This window comes from Anolis carolinensis, chromosome 4, assembly GCF_035594765.1.
Source record: "Anolis carolinensis isolate JA03-04 chromosome 4, rAnoCar3.1.pri, whole genome shotgun sequence".
Lineage (NCBI taxonomy): Eukaryota > Metazoa > Chordata > Lepidosauria > Squamata > Dactyloidae > Anolis > Anolis carolinensis.
The window spans coordinates 137,918,516-137,942,804 of record NC_085844.1 but is presented as its reverse complement, the minus strand read 5'-3'; the positions used below and the strand labels follow the sequence as shown (position 1 = coordinate 137,942,804).

Here is a 24,289-nt window from a genome sequence, read left to right as displayed (position 1 = left end):
AGGAAAAGAAAAAACAAAGCACCACGATTAGCAAATGACAGGATTTCAACATCAACCCCTCCCATCTTATTTTGGGAATAGTTCCGCCAAGTGAGATGGTGGCCTCATCAAATCACGCCAAGTGAGAGTGGAGGAGCAGATCTGTGTTGCAGTGCTGAGCATGTTGGTTTTTGATGAATTGTGGCGAATTCCTACAGTTCTGAGCAAAGTGACTCCCTAACGTGGTTTGAGGGGAGCAGATGAAAGGAAGAAATGGAACCATGGGTTTCCTTTCAAGACGACACTGACCTGGGACTGGACACTGACTGCCATCAGCAATAAGGGAACTCTGTAGCTGTTCAAGTTTCCACCTCTCCCAGAAGGAGTCACTGCAAGGTAATGGTGTGGAGGAGTCCCAAGTTGGGGGTGGCGATAAAGTAGGCAACATAAAATATATAAACACAAAAGAAGTGAATGGGTGAGTCTGGGTATATGTCACTGTAAAAATTCCAAAATTATGAGAAGAGAGAGCAGAAAACTGGGTTTTGTTTCATTCCATGCTGTAAACAGAGAAGAGGATGATGAAATACTCTCACTGGTGAGAACATGATAGCACTCAATGAAAATCCCCATGCCAAAGGCCTTTTGAACTTAATAGAAGTTTCCACCTTATTTCTACTTTGGCCCTGACCTAGCTACAAAGGCCAATAATCATGTCTGCTTCTAAACCATGGTCTGACCACTGCCATTGATCCAAAACATTGTGAGTCCACTGAGCACCATATACGGTAGCTGCTCCTCATTCAGCTAAGGACTCGGCATTTGTGTTTGTAAGCCCTTGGGTATATCATAAGAATATCTTGCCAGTGCAACAGCCCACTTTTATCATGGGATAAAATGAATGAAGAATGAAAGAGATTCAGAAATGAAAAAGGGAGAATGACGACATCATGTACGTTTTCAGAAATATCTGATTTATCTGATAATTGTTCAGTAACCCCAATGCAGTTGCTTTTTGTTTGTTCTGATGACAAGTCAAACAGCAGGGGAGAGCATTTCTCTGAAAATCAATGTATCATTCCATTCCTTCTTCATCTCTGTGCACCCAATGTTTCTATCTGTATAGTTGCTATGCCTTGAGACTGTATCTGAATTATGGTGATCCTAAAACAGTGGTTCTCAACGTGTGGGTCTCCAGGTGTTTTGGCCTACAACTCCCAGAAATCCCAGCCAGTTTACCAGCAGTTAGGATTTTTGGGAGTTGAAGGCCAAAACATCTGGGGACCCATAGGTTGAGAACCACTGTGCTAAGGTAACACCATCAGGGTTTTTCAGCAATTTGTTCTGAGCATGTTTGCTAGTAGGCTTTCATGGAGACTAAACCCAGGTTTCACAAAAGTTCGAGTCCAACACTCAAACTACCACACCATGCTGGCTCGCCATCCTATATATACTTGCTGCTGAAAGTTTTGTTAATGATCCCAATAGCTGTATATTATTTTAATAGTTTTAGTGAAAATGTGTAGCTCTAATTCAGATACAATCTCTATTTCCCCATGAAGGTGTAGTTTGTAACCTCCATTGGAGTTTCCAATAGCATACTTAACACAACCATCAAAGGGACAGGATAGGTGTGTTGAAGTACTATGTCAGTGGGCAGCGACTAGGCTGGTCGGAAAGGCAGTTACGGTTCCTTACAAAGTGTATTCCCAGCTGCATGAAAATACACTGCAGGTTGAACATCCGTAATCTGAAATTCCAAAATGGTCCACATGAGTGGCTGAGATAATGACAGCTTTCTGTGGGGTCATATACACAAACTTTATTTCATACACAACATTGTACAGAATTACATTTAGACTATGCATACAAGATATATGTGAATTATAAATGAATTCTGCACTAATAATTGGGTCCCACCTCCAGTGTATAACATTATGTATACAGTTATCCAAACATTTTTTAAAAATTCAAAATCCAAGGCACCTCTGGTAATGTGCATTTCAGATAAGAGACACTCAACATGTAGTGGGATGAATGAGTAAATGAAGGAGGCTTTGGAAGCAGATGCAGAGATATCAAGGAAGGCAAGGAGGAATTGTGGAGTAGCATAGCTGACATATTAACATAACAATGTCAAAATCAGGAAGGAGGATGAGGAGAATGTAAGGAAATAAACTAACTGGCACAAAATAAACGGATACTAACTTTATTTTTTTTCTCCAGTCATAAAGACATGAATGACAATCATGCAATTCTTTCCTGTCATCATCTTTGTTCCAGATCTAAAATAGCTTCTCGCCCGTTTCCAGGCCAATGAGAAGCATATGTGTTTTCTAAACATGCAATATGAATTATGGCAGGTGTGATGAAAGTCTAGCTCTCTAGATGTTAGTAGACTACATTAACTTGGGCCACTAAGATGATGGAAGTGGCAGCCCAAAAAAAATCAGTACTAATTTAGCAATGTTAGATAGAAAATGATACTCCATCCAAAGATCACCTTTTATGTCACATGTCAACCACTGAAGATCTTCTGTTAATTATCTGTATTTACAATCACCACACTCTGTTCTTCCTTTCACCCATTTCCCATCCCTTTTCCATCCCTACTGAATTGAAAGTCCATCCAAGACCAAATGATCACTTGGTAGCTCAGATCCTGCCCAAGAATAGAAGGAAAGCCAGCAATCTCATTCAGAATATGATGAATTGCTGATATTTTAAACAGACTGTAGACAATTCAGCCATTGTAAAATTAATGCGTTTACCCTCTAGACATCTGAAGGCAAATAGTCAGTAGTGGCAAAATATATTGAGTGTGCTTCCCCCAGGTTATGCTTTCCCTTCTCATCACTATTTTAAATGAGTTGGCAAAGCCTCAAACTCATCCACTCACTCCAGCAAGAAAGTGGCCCCATTCAAGTGGTAAAGCTTACAGTCCTAAAGACATGGAAGGATATCAGGAATGCATGCATTTGGCAACCAGTAATATTTAGTAAAAACACAAAGAAACAAATTAAAAAAGATACTGGACATAAGAATATATTATGTGAAGGATCCTTGTCAGGCTTGTTCCAAGTCATTTTGCTCCCTGAGACAAAACATAAAATGATACCTCCTTTTTAACAGAAACAAAATTAGCAACAATGGCATCTTAATTCCCTTTTGTACAGTGCCCTCCATTGTACAAAAGGGAAGCAACCAGCTTAATGGACAAAAGTTAGTCAACACACCCAGCAATATGCTCCAGTCACTTCCCACCACTTATCACTTGCTCCATCAAACAGATGTTGCAAAACAGAAGTTACAACATAACAAACATGCAAGCACAATGCCTTCTAGGGTCCTTTCCATAATGGTGCTATCCATGACTCATTCAAAGAAAGGGAATTAGGTGAGACAAAAATACAATCAGGCCAAACTAGGTCAGATACAAGTCCGCATGCCACTACAAGATGCAGTCTCAGGAGGATACAGAAAATTAAGGGGGAATTGTTGGGTAGCTGCCACTGTTGGCCCCAGATGTCATGGGCAAGCTCATCACTCTACCAAATGCTAAGCCTGGATCTGCTTTTAATCTTTCTTGGCAAATTAAGGATCACAGCTTTTGAGAAGGTCTGGACTCAATATGATGGTAAAATTGTCAAAATAGGCATTTCCTATTTTCCACAAGGTTATTGTCATGTGAACTGATAAGAACCCATTCCGATATGGCCCATAAGCATATCAGTTTTATCTAAAGAGCCTACCAGTTTTTACCTTTTCTTGAAATCTGGAGGTAAAATTGAATGTTTCTGTTGTGGTAATAATACCCAAACATTTTGAAAGAAGCACAAAGAATTTCAGGACAAAGTGCACAAGAATGTCCTGACCAAGCAATGTCAGCATTTAGAGACAAGGAGACCTCTGCAGCTGATGACAATGTCACAGTGAAGGTGAGACAAATTTTACTCCAGGAATAACCTGGTTTAACAAAAATGTGAATTTCAGTAGTTTTACAGTCAGATGGATGTTTTTAGCTTTGCCTCCTGACATGAAGACTTTCATCCCCACTACTGGAGGCCCCTGCTCTAGTGGGGATTAAAAACCTTCTGCTCTTCTTGGACATAAGGAAGAGGCAGAAGGAACTCTTCATGACCTGGAGGTGGATCAAGGGATGGGTTATGCAAATCAGACAAAGGGGGCCAATCTGTCTCACCATGCATGCTGACCCCTGCAGCTCACTTTCTATAGCATAATCTGCTAAAGTGATTTCTTCAGGTTAGATATTCAGTATCATCACACTCCTTGTCTCCATGTATATTTACCACAGGTCAGTATAGATTTGGATAAGTCCCACGGCAGCTATCACATAACGCCGTGCCTCACATAACCCAAAGATGGGGGATACCCAAATTCTACCCCAGAATTTGGGCTTTTCCCTGACGTAAGGGCAGTGAGGACAGCTGAGGTATTTCCCAATTGGAACTGACTACAACTGTCCCGATTTACCATTCCACATTCCCCAGACTTGGGCAACTTAGGACTGCCAGTCCTCCTCACCTCATTGAGGTCTGTGGCTAAGACACACCATGTCCTGACATCAACCAGAGCAAAGCGAAGCTCTGGGAAAGGAGAGGGAAGAAGAAGGGGGATTTCCTCCTCTCCACCCTCCCTTGGTAGCCCATTGCATCAAGGGGCCAGAAACTGCTGTGACACTGGGCAGGCAGGGCAACGGAAAGATATGTATGTAGGGAGTAATACCTGCTGGATGTTCTCTCCTACTCTGAGGTGGTTGAGAAAGTAAGTGGGGGGACTCTTTTTGGTGCCAATACAGCATGAAGCACATTGGATCAATACTGATCTAAGGGCCAGTGTAGATGTGCCCCACCTTTGACAACAAGTGGTGCTAAAATAATTGAAAAAGCTTATAGCAGGATAAAGATTATATGGCTCTGCAGATATTATCGGCCTGTGACTCCTTTAAACCTTAGCCAACATAGTCAATGGTGGGCCATAATGAGAGCTGAAGGCAAACAACCTCTGGACCAGGGGTCCCCAAACTTTTAAAACGGGGCCAGTTCACGATCCTTCAGACCGTTGGAGGGCCAGACTATAGTTGGCTACCAAGCAATAATAATAATAATAATAATAATAATAATAATAATAATAATAATAACAACAACAACAACAACAATAATAATAATATCAAAGAGGGTTGGAAGAGACCCTTTGGGCCATTGAGTCCAATCCCCTTCTGCCTCTGTGCACCAAAAGCACAAGCAAAGCACCCCTGACAGATGGCCACCTAGCCTCAATGTTAATAATAATAATAATAATAATAATAATAATAATAATAATAATAATAATAGTAGTAGTAGTAATAATGGTTGTAAGAGAAGAAGAGACCCCTTGGGTCATTTAGTCCAACCAGCTTCTGCCCTTGTGCCGTGGGGGCCGGATAAATAGCTTTGATGGGCAGCATCCGGCCCCTGGGCCTTAGTTTGGGGACCCCTGCTCTGGACGATCACAAATTACCTTGAAGTTATAGTGGACACCAGACTGTTTTTCAAGATTGTTTGGAGGCTGGAAACCTCCATGCGAAATTACTTTATACTTTTCTTCCACTTAAATGTCTTTTGTTTGAATTACACATGGCTTGTCCAAGTATATTCCATTCTACTAAATCCTGCACCCTGTCTAAATTAACATTTGAAAGAACTTCAAACTCATGTTTTGGATGTTACCAGCACAATCCTATTAATGCCTATTCAGATATTAGTCCCACTGCATTCAGCAGGACCCATTCTACACAGTTAAGACTACGGCCAAGGAATTTTATCATGGCCTCCTCACTCCCTCTAGTGTTCAGTTCTGTCCAGGATTGGCCCAAGGCTTTTCACTGTTTGATGTGACTGCCTCATAATAGTCTATGTCATGTCTGCCTTTCTTCCTACACTGATTACCTAAATGACAGGACTAACTTCAATACCAAAGGAAAGACAAAAGATTGAACTTATAATGTCACTTTGCAACTGTGTCACTAATTATGAGAAGAAATAAAAGGCAGTATAATTCGCCAATATTACACAGCATTACACACCAATTTTATACATTCGTAAAGGACTTTTAATGAATAACATTTAGCTGATATATAGTTCAAAATTCAAGGCTGTAGTGTCCATGCTAGAATTCAATAACAGACCTACAACTAACTCAGTTCAATAACAAAATATTTCTTTGTACTTCCATACAAACATTGGCTATGCATTTCTAAACAGTTATGAAACCAAGCCTAAGAATTGGTTTGGTAATGTTTTGTTTTTAAAAAAAATCTGGTCACTGACATATATTGCATTTTTCAAGCATATGACTGGGATCTATGTTCATTATCAAAATTGCTACAATCTTCCTTCTTTTCTTCATAAAGCACAAGGATCCCAAACATTTGTGCCAATGGTCTGACATTACTGCAATTTATCTTGCGGCTGTTATAATAACATAGCATTTGATGCATCTGCTATTTTTTAGACTGAGATCAGTACCCAGAAACATCAGTGACAAAACTGAATGTGTGTACTTACCTCTTGCATTTCCCAAGGTTTGACAGTCAAGGTCATCATCAATGAACTCTTCCCCTTGGATGATGTTTTGGGTATTTTCCCTGTGGTTTACTGGGCTGGTCATCTCCTGCTCTTTTTCATTTTGCATCTGGGCATAGACATTTCGCCCTGGCAGTTTCCTTAAGAGAACAATCAGAATATGAATATGTAGTGTTTTATACTGATTCTTCAAAAGCAAAAGTGCATTGGTTGTGTGGATATACAGATCTTCATGTGGCTGAAAATATCTTTGGATACTGAAAGGTTTGTATCTTTCCAACTCAAAACCACATTTGATGCATGCATTGACAATGGGATCAAGAATACAACCGATGTCTTTTTATCTTTTCATAGATGGAATTCATATTTCATCTCGGCAGCTTAAATGGTAATAATACTTTGTACTCATTTATATTTTTAATTAAAAGGCAATTCAATTTAACATGATCAAATTGTATTTCAGGCAGCAGAGTTGCTTTTCTTTTTCTCTCTTCTTTGTTTGTTTTGTTCTTTCTTTTAGACCTCAATGCATTTTACCAGTCAAAATTTAAGCAGTTCAGAAGTAAACCACTCACTGAGTTCAATAGAGATTATTTCCATAGGCCCAGAGCTTAATAAATAGGATTATTTTGAGGGAGTGAGCAATGCATATATAGAAACGTATTTTAGCTGCTTATATTGGATTCTCCTTGGAAACATGGCAATTTACCAACACATCACTGTTACTTGTTTGATGGTGTTTCTGATGCTGAATTGATTTTTTTTTAAAACCAGTCATATTATAAGAAAGCAAAGAAGGCTATAGCCTATGAGAGCTATAACTTGAATCTGACTTACATTTCTGATGCAAAAACAACTTCTAGAAGAGTTTAAACTAACATATCATGCTGAATACTCAGTTTTAATTGCTACTGAAAGTACAGATCAGGCATGTTTCATGCTATGCAAAATTTGTGAGTAAAAAGCACTGGGGCCCCTTCTACATTGCCATATGAAATCCAGATGATCTGCTTTAAACTGGATTATATGAGAGTGTAGACTGATATAATGGACTATCTGCTTTGATAATATGGATTATATGGCAGTGTAGAAGGGGCCTGAGTCAAGTCAACATCAGCTTTAAAAAAAAAAAACCCCGGAGGCTTCTGTTATTTTAGCAGACAAGTAGGAAGGGAATCCAGTAAGCATTAGGGTTATAAACTTTAACAGGAGGTGAAATCAATTAAAGTAATCTTAAATTTGGCTGTGCAATGGTCGTGATATAAACTAAGATAAATGAATTTTTAGCACATTTCCATTTGGATTTTCAGAGCCGTTATGCATGTGCATATGTGCACATGTGGTGCTTGATCAAAAGGTCCTCTTCAGCTATTTCATTTTGTTTAATTTATCATGGAAAGAAAAAAGTATGGAAGAAAAGGCAGAAAAACACCGGATGGTTATAAATAGAGGACGACAAAATATGGACCCCCTGGAAATGCTGTGAATGTGAAAGGGAAACTGCATAATAAAAACATTGGCTGCAGGAAACTTTATGGTGAATTTATGTTAGCCAATGTAGCTTTGGTACAACCTTGACTTCTTGTTACTTCTTAACAAAAACAGATCTTTAGTAACTGAATTTAGTATGATTTGTGGCTATAATAAAGTCAACTGAGCAACACTGCCAGTGGTGGTGTTTTTCACAAAGCAGACCATCTGGAAACCACTGAAGGATTCAGGGAAGCACCGGGTTGCCCTCCATTGAGCTTTGAGTGAGAGTGGAGTCAGTGCTCCAGGGGCTGCAATAGACTCCTCTTCCTATCTGGCGTTTTAATTACTTTCCTCTTGCTTAATGAGAGTGAATTGCATCAGCAACCTGCAATCCGCCCACATGTTCAAGAAGAATAAAATCCTTCCAGCCTCTGCCTAGATTCAGCAGAGAGGAAGATGGCATTTGCCTGGCTAGCCCCAGGGTTTCCACTCAGCCTGCCAATTCAAAGGCAGAGTTTGGATATCAATTAATGCACGTCTGGCATCGACATTACTAATTCATTCATTCTTTGAAATATTGCCTTTCTAAAACTGATCATGGGATTTACAGAGAATGGCATAAAGAGACGCTTTGACTTAACGGTGCAATCCCACAACAAAGCCCTAAAAAGTCCATGTTTTAATTATCATATTTAAAACAGTGCTTGCTGGAGATCTTTCCTCACAACCTATTCAGTTATGTTTTGCCATTGTTCTGAATCTCTCTTCTCTCTTTCCTATTTACCACTAACATTGTTCTTTATACACACTGAGCAAAATTATGCTAAAGGCTAGTAAAAATGATGAATGGAATCCTGTTAGATACGGGTACATCTTTATAAGTGGATTTACATCTGTGGGAATTAAAACTAAGCCATTCCATAATATCCATACTACTGCTGTTATGTTACTACATAAGGGAGGCAGCAAAGTGATGGATGTGTACTAGGATGGATGTGCAACAAGGCAATATGCATCAGTCCCATTGTGCTAGCTAAAGAACACCAATGCACATTGAAACACATTTGTCAGTATCCCACTATGCACTCTTTTCCCCCTTTTGGGTTTTCTTAAATAGCATTATAAAAATATCAATAATACTTCTACATTATTCTAATTTTTTCCATTACATATAATTATTGTAATGTGTTCATCATTTACTGAACCACAATCTTTCTTGGACATTGAGTGGTTTAAATCTGCCATTGCTTTTACACATGAAATTAAGACATGGTTTCCACGTTTTATCAAACAGACATTCATTTAATTCTCCTTTCCCTAATCTTAATGTATAGGTTAACTTTTTCAGTAGAGCTATCACTCATATCCTGTTTAACCAGTTCTTTATTGTCAAATTCTCTAACTTTTTCCATGTTTTCACTACCATATTTCAAGTCTTGCAGCACATACCCCATTTCCCTAAAAATAAGACAGGGTCTTATATTAATTTTTGCTCCAAAAATGCTTTAGAGTTGTTTTCAGAAGCAGCCTTATTTTTTCAAATTGACTTTTTAAATGAACTACATCTAGGGCTTATTTTGGAAATAGGGCTTATATTTTGAGCAACTCCAGAAATGCTGAAAAATCATGATAGGTCTCATTTTCAGGGTAGGTCTTATTTTTGGGGAAACAAGGTAGCAGGAGCAATATAATATTTTTATTTATCAGAACCTTATTCTCAATTTTGAATATCGTGTTTCTCCAAAAATAAGACAGTGTCTTATATTAATTTTTGCTCCCAAAAATGCACTAGGTCTTATTTTCAGGGGCTGTCTTATTTTTCCATGAAGAAGAATTCACATTTATTGTTGAACAAAAAAAATGAACATTATATACTGTACAGTAGTTGTCATCACAAACCAGCATAACCAGACAAACTGTGAATCCTATTAAGAATTTGGCATGCTTCTAAACAAAAACTTTGCTGGGTCTTTCGGGGGAGGCCTTATATTTAGCAATTCAGCAAAACCTCTACTAGGTCATATTTTCAGGGGATGCCTTATTTTCAGGAAAACAGGGTAGAGAGATGATTAATAGAGCTCCCCTGAAGTGTATTGCTTCCAACACTATTTGGCTTATCCATGATAGCGCTTCATCTTAGAATCTCCGTACTTTTGGCATTGTCCATGGCATGACCTCCTTGGTCATGTGGCTGGTATGACTGCATGGAGCGCCATTACCTTCCCACTGAAGTGGTACCTATTGATCTACTCACATTTGCATGTTTTTGAACTGCTGCGTTGGCAGAAGCTGGGGCTAACAGTGGGAGCTCACCCCATTCTACAGATTTGAACCGCAAACCTTCCGGTCAGCAATTTCTGCAGCTTAGTGGTTTAACCCGCTGCGCCACCACAGTCCCTTCACTTCAATTAAACTGCCCTAATGGAAGTCCAGCAACAATATGTGGCTGGCCACAAAGATCAGCCAGTGATTCAAAGGGTGGACAATTATTTAATCAAAATACTTCACGTGCTTCTCAGCATACACAGGACACATTCCCTTCTGCCTCTCAAATTCCAAGCAAGAAAGTGGTTTCCAAAGATCATTGGTAAAACACACATTTTGCCAGGGATCTCTCTCCAGTTTAAAATTTAAGGGACAGAGCAACCCACAATATTCTCTGCATTCATATTATCCTAATATATGTTTGTTTACATCACTTTTTTACAATAAGGTTTATTGTACAAAGTGCTGTTGCTGCTTACTGGTGTTCCTATCGGTTTCTGTTTCACATATCACATGTAAAATGCCCACAACAAAGGTTTAAGAAAGAATCAAAATAGTCCTGGGATTGTCTGACAGATCATAAATTAAGACAGACCAAATACGTTTCTCTGTTGGTCTTCAATGGTCAGGCCATGATTCTCCCCTCTTCCAAAGAAAGATGGGCCTATTAGAAATAGAGCCAGTAATCATATAACCACTTATAATGTCATACAAAGTCTGTTCTATGCATATATCCTGAATACATGCAGAATTACTTGCCTTTTAAACTTGTAAAGGATGATTGCTCCTACTGCTACCAGAGAGATGATGAAAAGGACCATTATTGCCCAGTATCCTCCACCTCCTCCAATGCTCTGTGAATCTGAAATCAGAGATCACACTGATAAATTCAGAGTACAACACAAAAACGTTAAAATCAAGTCACCAAATCTTCTATAATTCACATTAGGATACATTAATAGTATATAGTTTTTACAGCACGTGCTTCATATGGCATATATTATTTTATTTACATAGCATATTATGTGCAACATACTTATATTAGGTTACATTATTAGTACCTGCATACATATACTAAAGGCACCAGATCTTGGAAGCTAGGCAGGGTCAATTCTGATTAGTATTTGGATAAGACTCTATCCATGAATATCACATGCTGTCGGCTATATTCTCGTATTTCAGAGAAAGGAACTGGCAAAACCCCTTCTACGTATTCTTTGCCTAAGAAAACCTTATGAAATTCACGGGGTCCCCATAAATTGACAGGTGATTTGAAAGCATATATATATATATATATATATATATATATATATATATATGTATGTATATATGTATGTATGTATGTATGTATATGTATGGTAAAGGTTTTCCCCTGACATTAAGTCTAGTCGTGTCCAACTCTGGGGGATGGTGTTCATCTCTATTTTTAAACCAAAGAGCCAGTGTTGTCCAAATACACATCCAAGGTCATGTGGCTGGCATGACTGCATGGAGCGCCGTTACCTTTCTGCCAAAGTGGTACCTATTAATCTACTCACATTTGCATGTTTTCAAACTGCTAGGTTGGCAGAAGCTGGAGCGAACAGCGGGAGCTTACCTCGCTCCCCAGATTGGAACCACCATCCTTTTAGTCAGCAAGTTCAGCAGCTCAGCGATTTAATCCACTGCACCACTGAGGGCATCATATATCACACATCATTAAATATTTTTTTTTAAATGAGGGCTTTAGAAATTATATGGCTACTTAATAAAAATATCCCAAACAGCTTTGATGGTTACAGTAAAAGGCAATGAACTATCATTGCAAATTGTCTAAGTGCTTGCATTTAGTCATTTCACAGGTATATGGGGTGCATCCTGCAGCCAAATGCTGTCTTGAATTTAAAGGAAATCCTATCCAAATGACAAGGTTTAATATAAGTGATGAGACACATTTACCAATTTGTGGCATTTCACATCTTCTTCCCCTGCCATTTCTTTAGAGAGGTCTTTGTCTACCAATAGAAGAACCATGCAGTCCACAAGGTAGTTAAATTAGTGGAATTCAGTATATTGATCCTACTTGTATTTCTGGAAGAACTCATCTTCATTTCCATAGTTTTCCTTACTTGTAGTATTGTCAAAAATAAAAAATGACAATTTTCTTAACCAAAGTATTTGACTTAATTTTAATTCCATGTAGACTACTTTCAAAATCTCTCTCTTTGATTCTGGGGTTTAGTGAAAAGGCAGATTCACAGCAACTAACATTTTCAAATCTCCATATATAAACTGCATATAAACTTAACTGCTCTTGTTAAAGCATCCTGAACAGATATACCCTACTGCTGTTATTCTCAACATTAGTCTGGATTTACCAATGATTTCCTCCTATTTTGACAGCAGCTAGCATGTCCTCAAAATCTGTTCCAGGGGACAAGGAAATCCTGCAGAGGGCTCTGTTTGCCAAGAGAAGAACCTTATTTTGTACTCACAGATTATAAAGGTACAGAAGTAGGGAACTGTTTCCTTTTCAAGGCCAGATACCTCTGGGAGGAGGCTTGTTGGCTGAGCAATATGAGGGAGAACCCACTCCAAGCTTTGCCCATCACTTGATACCATCTGGCCCCTGCCCTCCAGCTAGTATATTTTCATTTTCTTTGTGCAGAGAGGGGCATGGCATCCCATGTCTTTTTCTACAAGAAGAAAGTTCCTCCTCATATTCTTTATCTCTCTTTGGACACCACAGAAGGATTCCCTCTATGATCTCCAGTTGTTGATCAAAAATAATGGCAGCATTCATTCCTGTCCTACCATCTGCTTTCCCAAGCAATTATCAATGAACCTCCATAACAGAAGTACACAGTATATTATTTGAGAACACAGAAATGCTGGAACACTCTAACCACCACCATGTCAGACTACACAGAGAAGCCATTGAAATTCACAAGCACGTGGACAATTTCAACAGAAAGGAGGAAACAATGAAAATGAAAAAAATCTGGCTACCAAAGAAAAACTCTCTGAAAACAGGAGAATTTCAGATAGGAAACAACCAGGGCCAGCCAATCACCTCCTAACAAAGGATTCCCCGGGCAGGAATCAGCCAGGCTTTAAAGTTGCAAGGCCATTCAATGCTCAAACAGACAAGAGTTCCTTCTCCCACCCTGGACCTTCCACAGATATATGAACCCATCTTGCCTAGTTTCCAACAGACCTCACAACCTCTGAGGATGCCGACCATAGATGTGGGCAAAACGTCAGGAGAGAATGCTTCTTGGAACATGGTCTTACAGCCCAGAAAACTCACAACAACCCAGAAGGGTTTCTCTCTGCATGACTTTATAGCTAGGCAAGTGGCCAAGGCAGGGACACTTCTAATATTATCTCCTGTCAATTATCAGCCACAACAATGGGATTCTGACCCACACATTCCAGTTGGGAAATTTGAGTGGCATGGAATCTAGGTATTGCTGTTGATCACTAATCAAAGTGAACAAAGTCCAGGCTACTTCTAAGTTTGCGAATTGCACCCTTCACACAAGTATAACAGACACTGTTTCTTTCCTCTCACCCTCAACATTCCACAGATATATATACTCCACTTGCTTGACTATCCAGATCCTCTAAAGATGCCAGCCACAGATGGAGGCAAAACATGAGGAGGAAATGCTGCTAGAACACAGCCATACAGCCCGGAAACCACACAGCACTCCAGTGATTCCATCCGTGCACGCCTTTGACATTATAATAACATTAAGATTCTGCAATTGGGAAGGCAAATGTCTCACAAGTAGAATCTTTTAATCTAGAGAGCAAACATTTGGTAAGAGAATGGGCTTCAGAAGCGAAAATGTTTCTCCCAAACTCTCCATGTCTGTGCTTATGGCCACCTGTGCATTGGATCAGTCCTATGGTGTGAAGATTTCCCTCCCAGTGTTGTAGTTAAGCCATTTTTCTTTCTTGGAAATGATTCTACTGTTTGTCAAAGCAGTGGTTCATATTTTTTACCTGAATCGGAGCCATCTAAAGTCACAAAGACCCACTGTCCTCCTCTTGTGAAGAAAGTGATGTTATGGGCATTCAAAGACTGTTTAATAGCAGCTATTCTCTGGTAGGGAAAAAAACCCAGAATAATAATGTTAGCTATGTTCTACATTCAGAATCGCCAAAATACGGAATCGAAAATATCCGAAGTCTACCATATTTCAAGGAAACAATTTTCTCTTTTTCTCCTGAACAACATTTATCAAGCATCAGAAAATGTTACATACATTTGCAGCAAATGGAATTTGCTTTGCTTGACACCTTTATGGCAAGAATATTGGGAAAATGGGGAATGTCTCAACATGATTCTGTTGCATCTCTTGAAGCATCAACTGCAATGCAAGGTTATTTCAGCTATCAGAGGAAAACAATACTTTGCATTCCTCAGTGATATATATCTAATTTTTTAAATTTTATGTGGATCTTTATAGCTTTGATAGTGTAATTCACCAACTAAAAATGAAGACTTTGGTTTCTCAGCTTGACCTTCCCCATTTTAGATATTATAGCAACAAGATCTTTTAGAATCTTAAAACATAGAGAAAATTATAGTTGTTATGGCAAATATGAAAAATGAGGAATCTCATTTTGAGGTTTCCAATTGAATGTTACAAAGCATTTTCCAGTCTGCTAGCATTAAAGCTGCATCAATGTTACAAACATATCTTATAATCCAGCTCCCTGTCTTTATTATCAAATGTTTCCTGTATTTCATATTTAAACATAATAGGGATCATACTTGCTGCACTACTACCCTATATTCTTACTTAACATTGAGAGAAACAGGTTCTTTATATTGATGGAAACAACAAAAACAACGATTTTACATATTGTTTGATCAAGAAAAGGAGGAAGTCAATGGAGACTGTAATATTTGTTAATATGCTTACCTTGTCAGTAGACATGGTTCTCTTTCTTTTCAAGTGATTAATTGATAGCAGAACATGTAAATCTGCTGTTGTGGGAAGTCCAGGTTTTACCACTGTCACAAGACTTTCTTCAGGTATGCCTGTTTCCTAAAGAAAGAAAAAAGCTCGGTCTCTATGCTGTAGGTCCTTTAGCATAATTTGTATTTGATCTGTCTGGTTTAGAAAAACTTTCATTCAGATCTAAGCACAATACTGCACTAGAACCTTACAATGATCACTCAAGATTTGAAAATGTCCTTGATAAGAAGGAGAGAATATTGCAATTAGAGATATTATTAGAAAAAAAGGTAAGTAACTTTTTCTAGTAATAAAAGAGAATGTTTGTCTCTTAAACCTGGACACTTAACCCTTGGCATGCATATCAAAGAGTATGTACCAGTCTGAAGTCTACAGTACTATCTTAAGTCATTAGGTGGCAACCTAGTACCCCTTTGCTTTTGATACAGCTTTAAACTGAGATTAGTAGTCTTAGGATGCATCATGAAGGCCAGATAAGCCAATTTTCTTAGTTTTGTTTTTAGAATCTTTATTTTTAATCAAATAATTGTACAGCTCAAAGTGGATTCAAACAATTATTCTTCAATCTCTCTTTTTTTTAAAATGGTGGAGTCAGAGTCTTTCAGTCTTCTACATACCTATATACAATATGAAATAACCTTAAGTTTGGTCTAAAATAATGCAGCCAGCGTGAGAATTTTGCTGAGCCAACATAACCTTCAAATAGTTCAGCTTCAAAGAAATAGAGAAAGAAAGAGAAAAATAATCAAACAGAGCACCTTTGATATCCGCTGTGTTACCACGTGGCCAATGTCTTCCCGCCAGGCTGGAATATCTGGATTGTACAAATCCAGATGTTCAGAAAATCTGAGTGGAAGTACTTGAAAATGGTCTGGTAAAAATAAAAGAGAATAAGACTGATAAACTGAAAGACAAGTGCAAAAAGATTTTATCCACAAGTAGCATTTTGAAATCATTACCTATTTTCTTCCTATCTGACATTCAGAAAAAAAGATGAAACAACATATAATACAGTGCGTACAACAAAACTGCTACTAAAGGAGTGAAATTCATGCCCTAGGAGTTAGTATGTTCCATAACTTCTAATTTTCACAGCTGAAGTTCTGGAAATTGAGGGCATCGTAATATATACTACCTGCAACAAGCTGGTAAAGGTGGCAGAATCTGCCTTGTTTAAAACATGCAATATAAAGGAAAGGGGCTCACCTAAAACCTGGACAATCTTGGAGTCCTGGAGCATGGAGTTTCCGCAAGAAGCCTGAACTGTAACTCTGACTTCCCCAACCTCTGTGAAACTAGTCACCAAAAAATTCTCCAGTGTAAGAACTGGCTAAAAAGGGAGGAGAAGGGAGGCAAGAGAGAGAAAAAAACTTAGAATAAAGACAAACCCAGAGTTACCAATGGTATATTTCTGATTTGAACTAAGGAAAAGGGGTAAAATGGGGGGTGAATTTAGGGGTAGAGTTCAAGATGGAAAGGGTATGAGGGGATTTACCATTGGCAGCAATTATAGTCTTTTTCTTTTAATGCTTTTAAAAGTGCCAATGGCACAGGTATTTGTTAAGGGTTCCTTTGAGGGACCAATAGCCAGCAGCAGTCATCTTTGCCCCCCCAGAATGTCATGGATGTCATGTCATCCCTGAGCACTTCATGAAGCAAAGAGAACAGTCACCAGCAAATGGCTGAGCTATAAGAAGTATGAAAAGTTGGCAAAAAAACCAGACAGATTAATTGGCTGGAATCAGGGTCATAAAGGTGGATGGGAGAATTTTCATGTAGCCTCTGAAACAAACATATGAAGCATTTTTTTTTCAGAGTCAGGAGCAACTTGAGAAACTGCATGTTGCTTCTGCTGTGAGATAATTGGCTATCTGCAAGGGGACGCCTGAATGTTTTACCATCATGTGGGAGGCTTCTCTCATGTCCCCGCATGGGAAGCTGGAGCTCATACACGGGAGCTCACCCTGCTACCCGGATTCGAACCGCCAATATTTCGGTCAGCAGTCCTGCCAACACAAGGGTTTAATCCATTGCGCTACCCAGAGCACCATATGAAGCATGAATAAAATGCATATAGATGCTGAAATGACCCATTATGAAGTGAGCTTTTCGTTTCTTGGGAATCTTTTCTGAGTAGAAAAGTGAATGATATTCTAAATAAGTAAGTACTTAAATGTGACATTTTTGTTTGACCAAAGCAGGCCTTCAATTGCACGAGAGTTTACTAAGAAACAACTCTGAAACCTGTATTCTCTGCAAAACTCAACCAACCCCAACAAATACTCCTGAGAATGTGCGAAGGGCACTGAAGAAAAACAGGCAGTTTGAATGTATGATCGCATCAAGGATTCGGCACAAGGGAGTCAGGATCTGGAAACTACGAGGGCTATCCAGAAAGTAGGCTACGTTTTGGATTTTAAAAAGGACAAAGTATAGGATAAATCATTTACCATATGTAGCTGAAAGACACATCCCAAAACTACAATCTCATGTAATCCCCATTTAAATTTAGCCACATTTCTTATAGATAAATGAGTTTGAAAAGTACTGCACCAGTAAATTTGCTGCCTCTCTCCTCCGTTTCCAACAATGGGGGCATGGCTGGCAGCGCAGTGTTTTGGCTACGCTGCAGGAAGGGAAAAGGGGGAAGAGCTGACAACACAAGCGGGGAATTTACTGGTGCAGTACTTTTCAAACTCATTTATCTATAAGAAATGCCTCTCTTCTATATACCTTTACTAGGTATTTTACTCATTGATGCAACCCAGAACAGGGACACTTTAGCAGATTTATTTCCTCTGGCAAGCATATATCACAAAAGGTACTTGTTGAAATATTGAGGTCCCAAGCCATCTAGGTCTTTAAATGACATTAGCAGCACTATGGATCCAAATGGGAAACATATTGGCAGCTAGTGCAATTCCCATAAAACTGGTGGTTTTCATAAGATGCCCCAATTAGCCATCCAATCAATCATGGGAGTTGTAGTTTTACAAGGTCTATACTAGCCTTCTTTAATAAAGTGTGTTGATACCAAATTACAAATCCCAGGATTCCACAGCATTGATTCAGGGCAGTTAAAGTGATGTCAAACTGCATTAATTTTGCAGTGTAGATGCAACCTAAGCCATTCCATTTTCCATTGGACTTTCAGTGACAGAAATGAATGTATGACTACATCCAGGTTATATATCTATGTGTTCAGGAACAGCGCAACTTCATCCACGCCAAATCATTTACCTACTGCCTATACTTGGGAACCATGGACTAAACCACTCTGAGTCCTCTCGGGGAGAGGGGGTGGTCTATAAAGAATTTATTATTATTTATTACAGTAGGGTCTCACTTATCCAACATTTGCTTATCCAACGTTCTGGATTATCCAACACTGTCTGCCTTTTAGTAGTCAATGTTTTTGTAGTCAATGTTTTCAATACATTGTGATGTTTTGGTACTAAATTCGTAAATACAGTAATTACTACATAGCATTACTGCGTGTTGAACTACTTTTTCTGTCAAATTTGTTGTTAAACATGATGTTTTGGTTCTTAATTTGATGTTTAATAGGCTTTTCCTTAATCTCTCATTATTATTCAACATATTCGCTTATCCAACGTTCTGCCGGCCCGTTTATGTTGGATAAGTGAGTCTCTACTGTATTATTATAAATCCAGTTGCTAGTCCCAGTCAGAATATATGGAGCTCAGCCATTCTATAGCTCTGCTCAAAATTAGTCTGTCAACATCCAAAGACTAATGTATACATCTACAGGAAACGTCTAGTTTGCTTCTGTGGTGTTTTACAGAAAGCAGAGCCAATGTTAGTATCCAGATCGCATATCCCAATCCTAAAGGTTGCAAGAACCCCTAAATTAAAGAAGTCTTGTCCGTTACACGTGAACCAAACCAGACCACCAATCGAGACATTTCACCTACGAAAGACTATAATGGAGACTCTACTGGAAGAGATAGTTTGCAATGCAAAGTGAAATGCAAAGATAAAAAGTTTTCTCCTGACATTAAGTCTAGTCGTGTTCAACTCTGGGAGTTGGTGCTTATCTCCATTTCTAAGCTGAAGAGCCAGTGTTGTCCGTAGATGTCTCCAAAGTCATGTGGCCAGCATGACTACATGGAGCGCAGTTACTTTCCTGCTGGAGTGGTACCTATTGATCAACTCACATTTGCATGTTTTCAAACTGCTAAATTGGCAGAAGATGGTGCTAACCGTGGGATCTCACACCACTCCTCAGATTCGAACTGCTGACCTTTTGGTCAGCAAGATCAGTAGCTCAGCAGTTTAACCCGTTGCACCACCATAGGCAAAAGTCCAACAAAATACATCAGCCTAAGACAGTAGTTCTCAACCTATGAGTCCCCAGGTGTTTTGGCCTACAATTCCCAGAAATCCCAGCCAGTTTACCAGTTGTTAGGATTTCTGGGAGCTGAAGGCCAAAACATCTGGGGATTTACAGGTTGAGAACCACTACCCTAAGAGGATTGTTTTTAAATTGATTGCTTTAAGAATATGTTTCCTTGAGATTTTTTTTCTAATGTGCTACTGATAAAAAAGTTTACAAGCATTAAAAAGTTGGATGTAATTGCTATTCAATACCTGAAGGTTGTTTCCAATCCACCAGGAAAACAGTGTGAAGTTTGCGTTCCTTGGCAGGATGATGGCGGTCAGATTCACATGCTGGTTTCTGCCAGTGACAGGAACGACTTCTAGATGCAAAGCCTGCAGCGGAGCTGGAAAGAGTCCCAACCATTAATTATGAAGCCATTAATTTTGCAATTCCTTCCGCAGCTCATCAGCAATCTCATCCAAAAAGGCTCTGTGTGCTGAGCCACATTATTTTTGCATTTCTCAGGCACATTCCAGAGACCACGCTGTGAAGAGATTGAGGTAAGCGACCACAACGATGAGGTTAACCACATTCCCATAGTGCTTTTTCAATGGAACTTATAAGAAAATGGAGGAAGTAAGTCTCATTTAAAATCAAATTGCCCTTAAATATGTGAAGCCAGCTGAAATGTGAAACCAGAAAAAATGAATTTATTTTTTGCAGAAGAGCTTATGTGGATTTTCCAAGCCTGTATAGAATAATTAATGACCACTGAACTCACCACCCTCAGGAATATTGTCCCCCAAAGGCCATGAATGGACATTATTTGGACAGCCAAGCTATAGGTTGGCGGAAAAAAATCTCAGTATAATTATCACTGATGCTGATCCAGAGCAGCCTACTCAGGATTAGCAGCAGTGTAATTACCCTGTCAAGATACACTAGGCATGGGCAAACTTTGGCCCTCCAAGTGTCCTAATCTGCTATTAGAAATTGTAGGAGTTGAAATCCAAAACACCTAGAGGGTCGAAGTTTGCCCATGCCTGAGATACACCCTTAGATTTCATGAGAATCCAAGTGATGAAATTCTGTATCAAGAATGGGGACAGTATGAGAAGAAATGTTCCTAAGGAAGGCAAATGCTATGTTGGAGGTGTCCTTCTTTTTCTAATTACTTGGCATGTGATTCCTATTGTGTTGCTATTCCATTTATTGCATCACTGGCAAATCATTTTTTTCTAAAGAGCTTTGCCATTAGCATTCTCTTTTCATATTTACTGTTTGCTTGATCTTTCTTCCCTCCAACCCTTCCCAGCAACATAGTGCATGCATTTTAGTGAGATCTGCTTCAAACTCTCCCAGAGGGGTTTTACAAGCCACATAAATTACTGTATCCTGTACCACTTTAGTGCAAGAGCATGAACATTTCAACACAAACATTGGCTGGCTTTACAGTTTACTTTAAAGAAAACTATGTTAGAGGGATTTTGTTAAAACAGTAGTATAGCCCAGAGGACTGTGACATTTGCTTTTAAAATAATGTGACTATTATCTTGTGATGCAGAGACTTTATGGATTTTGTATGCTGAATCAAAGTGTCAGAGATTTGAAGCCCTCTATATGATTACATTTATTTAATTATGATTAATGTCTTGGATTGAGAGGGGGAAGAAGATAACTGTGTTCTCAACGTCTTTTCTGCCTTTTTATTTTATTTGTATTATTTTTCAAATTGGAGTTACGGAGCAGGGGAGGTTGTGGGGAGGAAGGATTTCAGGAGTGTTTTAGCATAATTTCAATTGTTATATTTTAGTGTTTTATTACTTTACTTTATTTTAACTGGGGGTTTTAAGCTGTATCGTTTTGAAAACTCCATAAAAATTTAAGACAAAACATAACAAAACTTTTGTTCAAACAGGGGCAGCCTAGGCTACACATCTAGACCACAGTCTCTGCTCCACTGTGTCAAAAGCCATCCCTCCACAGATAGCTGGAAAGTTGTATGACCAAATTAGTAGTTCATTTAATGATAACGAAAAGGACAATGGCAGAGATAAAAGACGTAAGAGAAGGAAAGACTTACACTGAACCTGAACAAACACAATTGCTTCATCTTGGCCAGCAGCGTTTTCTGCCACCACTGAGACACGGTAAACTCCAGGATTTGCATAGCGGTGCTGAATGGGTTCCCCTGTCAATGTGAGGTTCACGTACATTGCCTTAACTCCATCACCAAGATTCACTTGGTACTTGGTATTTAAAATATCCCCCTATGAACATTCAAGAATAAATGAAATTAGGAGATAAAAGAAATGTTACATATTCAACCAATGACAATGGGAAACAAACTAAAATTAGCTATCAGAAGATTGTTACTCCAAATGTTTTCATCATACTGACAATTACCTCCTTTATTTCCACCAATATATAGATATGTGGCGCTCTTTTAAACTGATCCAACCATGCAAGGAAATGTTTCTAATAAAGGTGATAGTTTCAAGTCTATTAATGCCTATTAAGCATTTTATTTATCATCCTGTTGGTTTGTAAGTAGGAATATTTTTTAATATTTGCTTAACGTTTCTTAAGCTTTGAATCTTAAACTTCTTTCTGCTCAGAGTACTACTAGAGTACTCAGAAGGGGAATTCTGTTTCTGTCCCCATTTCCCTCGGACTGGTATATGTTGAAGAATAGAAACTGGAGATTGTGTTAAGAGTACCTCAGATTGATTTGGGGTTTCTCCCCCTAATGTTCTCCCATTGATTCAAGAAAAATGGGAAACGTTCCTAAAACCAATCCAGGGCCTCCAATATTGGACAGTGCCAGAAAATTGGATCCATCATCAAACCATCTTGCTATCAAGCAATCCCTTCTAATATTCAGTAGGAATCTACCCTTTTATACCCATCTTGGTACAAATTAACCTATGCCAATCTGTTGGGTATGGAAGGGCCTTGAAGTGGCATGCCATTGAAACTGAGCACTACCTTCTGAGGCAGTAGAGAATATGCTTGATATGAAGGATTGGGGGTTTCAAAAATATGTAATGGAGAGGATTTTTCAAATTTTCCAGAATTGCCAAGGCTTTTATTTCTGCTGCCACCAAATATGTATTTGAACTCGCTACCTCTATCAATGCTGCCACCAATGCTTTATTCAGGAGTCTCTTCTAGATTAGGATATTGAGAGAGGCACACACAACACTTTATGTGAGGAGAAACAAAAAATTGTTGTTTATTTGTAGTTTGAACAATAAATATGTGCTATGGTTTCATTAACACTGAACAGTAAAGATGCTTAACGGTTTCATTAAATGCTTATGCTTTTCTTTTCAAAGGATGTTCATATAACTTGGTTTCTATATAAATATGTTCCTTCATCAAGGAAACACAAACAGGACAATTTACTTTTAAATTCACTTTTCCTGGGATTTAAATAACAATACTCTAGACTATAGAGTTCACAAATATAATTCTCAGCCCTTTCTTTCCTGAAGGCTTTAACTATATTTCCTCAAAGAGGCTTACTTTTTAAAAACAGTTTCCAACTGACTGAATTCCCAACTCCAACTCCTAACAGACTGACTTCCAAAACCCTAACTCCAAACTGCCTGAACTCCAAAACTTCAACTGAAAAAGAATTCCCTGGCTCCAACCTTCACTTTGGTTCTGCCCACTTCCAGTTGCTAAGCAAATTCTCATTTGCATCAGTCAACCAGACTGCACCTATTGTAATGGCTGCTTGACTACTACTCCCCCTTGCTCTGCTGAGCTTCTGCAAGCAAGGCCTACAAAAATGGCTGCACCATCAGCCCTGCTTACAAAATGGCCACACACCAGTCCTGCAAGGTGGGCCACTTACCAACCTTGTAAGGTAGGCAAGATCCGTTACACTTGACACTTTGTGTCAGCCACGGGGCTATTTAAAGTTGTATATCATATAGTTGTAGAATACATAAATGCATCTGACATTCACACAGTTTTGGTTTAAAAAGTAGCAAGAATTAGATCAAACTTCAATCTATAGTCCAACTCAACTTTAATTACTTCAGAATCTCTTCCCTGTCTTTCTTCACCAGAAGCTGGAAATGAAAGGAGCCTTGCCTTTGTTTGTGTTTGTGTGTCTCACTGTATCTGTGGTAGAGGTCTGCTACAAGCTTTCTTTCTAACTGTTAGGTAGATAAAGCTGGTTCTTGATCAGATGGTCTATCTGATTCTTTTCAAGAGACAAGGTTCTCCTGAAGGATTTTAAAAAATAATTTGCTGTCTCCAAATAATTGATCTCAACTACACAGCATCATATGAAATGTATATCACTGATCTACTCAGAAATGATATTCTAATATAGAGAGTATCTAAACTATGTTAAGTGTACATCATATCAATTCTTAATTCTTCAACAAGCAGATGGGAAATCTTAATTACCTGATCTTGTCTGACAATAAAGGTGACATCTTCTCCAGGCTTAACAGCCAGACTTTCCCCTTTAATGCTTATCTGAAGTCCTTTAGGAGCAGTCAATGGGCACGGGTGTTGAGATATATTTTGCTGTAAGTCTACACCACCCTCACACACATTAGAAATAACTTTGCGATATCTGTAGGACAAAAGAGAGAGACAGAATATTATCTAACTGTCTAGACAGTTGTAAGTTAGATGTACGCTTGAAACAG

At 38.7% G+C, this 24,289-nt stretch overlaps 1 protein-coding gene across 6 annotated transcripts in view; it reads right to left on the bottom strand.

The window, feature by feature from the left end:
* Nucleotides 1-24,289, bottom strand: part of sorcs2 (sortilin related VPS10 domain containing receptor 2) — a 235,375-nt gene that overhangs the window by 9,610 nt on the left and 201,476 nt on the right. For 2 of the 6 annotated variants that reach the window (XM_062979510.1, XM_062979511.1), the window contains exons 18-27: nucleotides 24,042-24,213; nucleotides 21,700-21,886; nucleotides 19,886-20,019; nucleotides 16,481-16,604; nucleotides 16,033-16,145; nucleotides 15,218-15,343; nucleotides 14,292-14,391; nucleotides 11,061-11,163; nucleotides 6,546-6,703; nucleotides 227-3,073 (exon numbers count right to left, since the gene is read on the bottom strand). In XM_062979510.1, the coding sequence (XP_062835580.1) occupies nucleotides 2,901-3,073; nucleotides 6,546-6,703; nucleotides 11,061-11,163; nucleotides 14,292-14,391; nucleotides 15,218-15,343; nucleotides 16,033-16,145; nucleotides 16,481-16,604; nucleotides 19,886-20,019; nucleotides 21,700-21,886; nucleotides 24,042-24,213 (1,390 nt within the window). In that variant the 3' untranslated portion in view covers nucleotides 227-2,900. Of the gene's footprint in view, nucleotides 1-3; nucleotides 3,074-6,545; nucleotides 6,704-11,060; nucleotides 11,164-14,291; nucleotides 14,392-15,217; nucleotides 15,344-16,032; nucleotides 16,146-16,480; nucleotides 16,605-19,885; nucleotides 20,020-21,699; nucleotides 21,887-24,041; nucleotides 24,214-24,289 lie in introns of those variants that run through there. The other 4 variants (XR_010005741.1, XM_008109078.3, XM_016993086.2 and 1 more) reach the window with 4 other exon arrangements.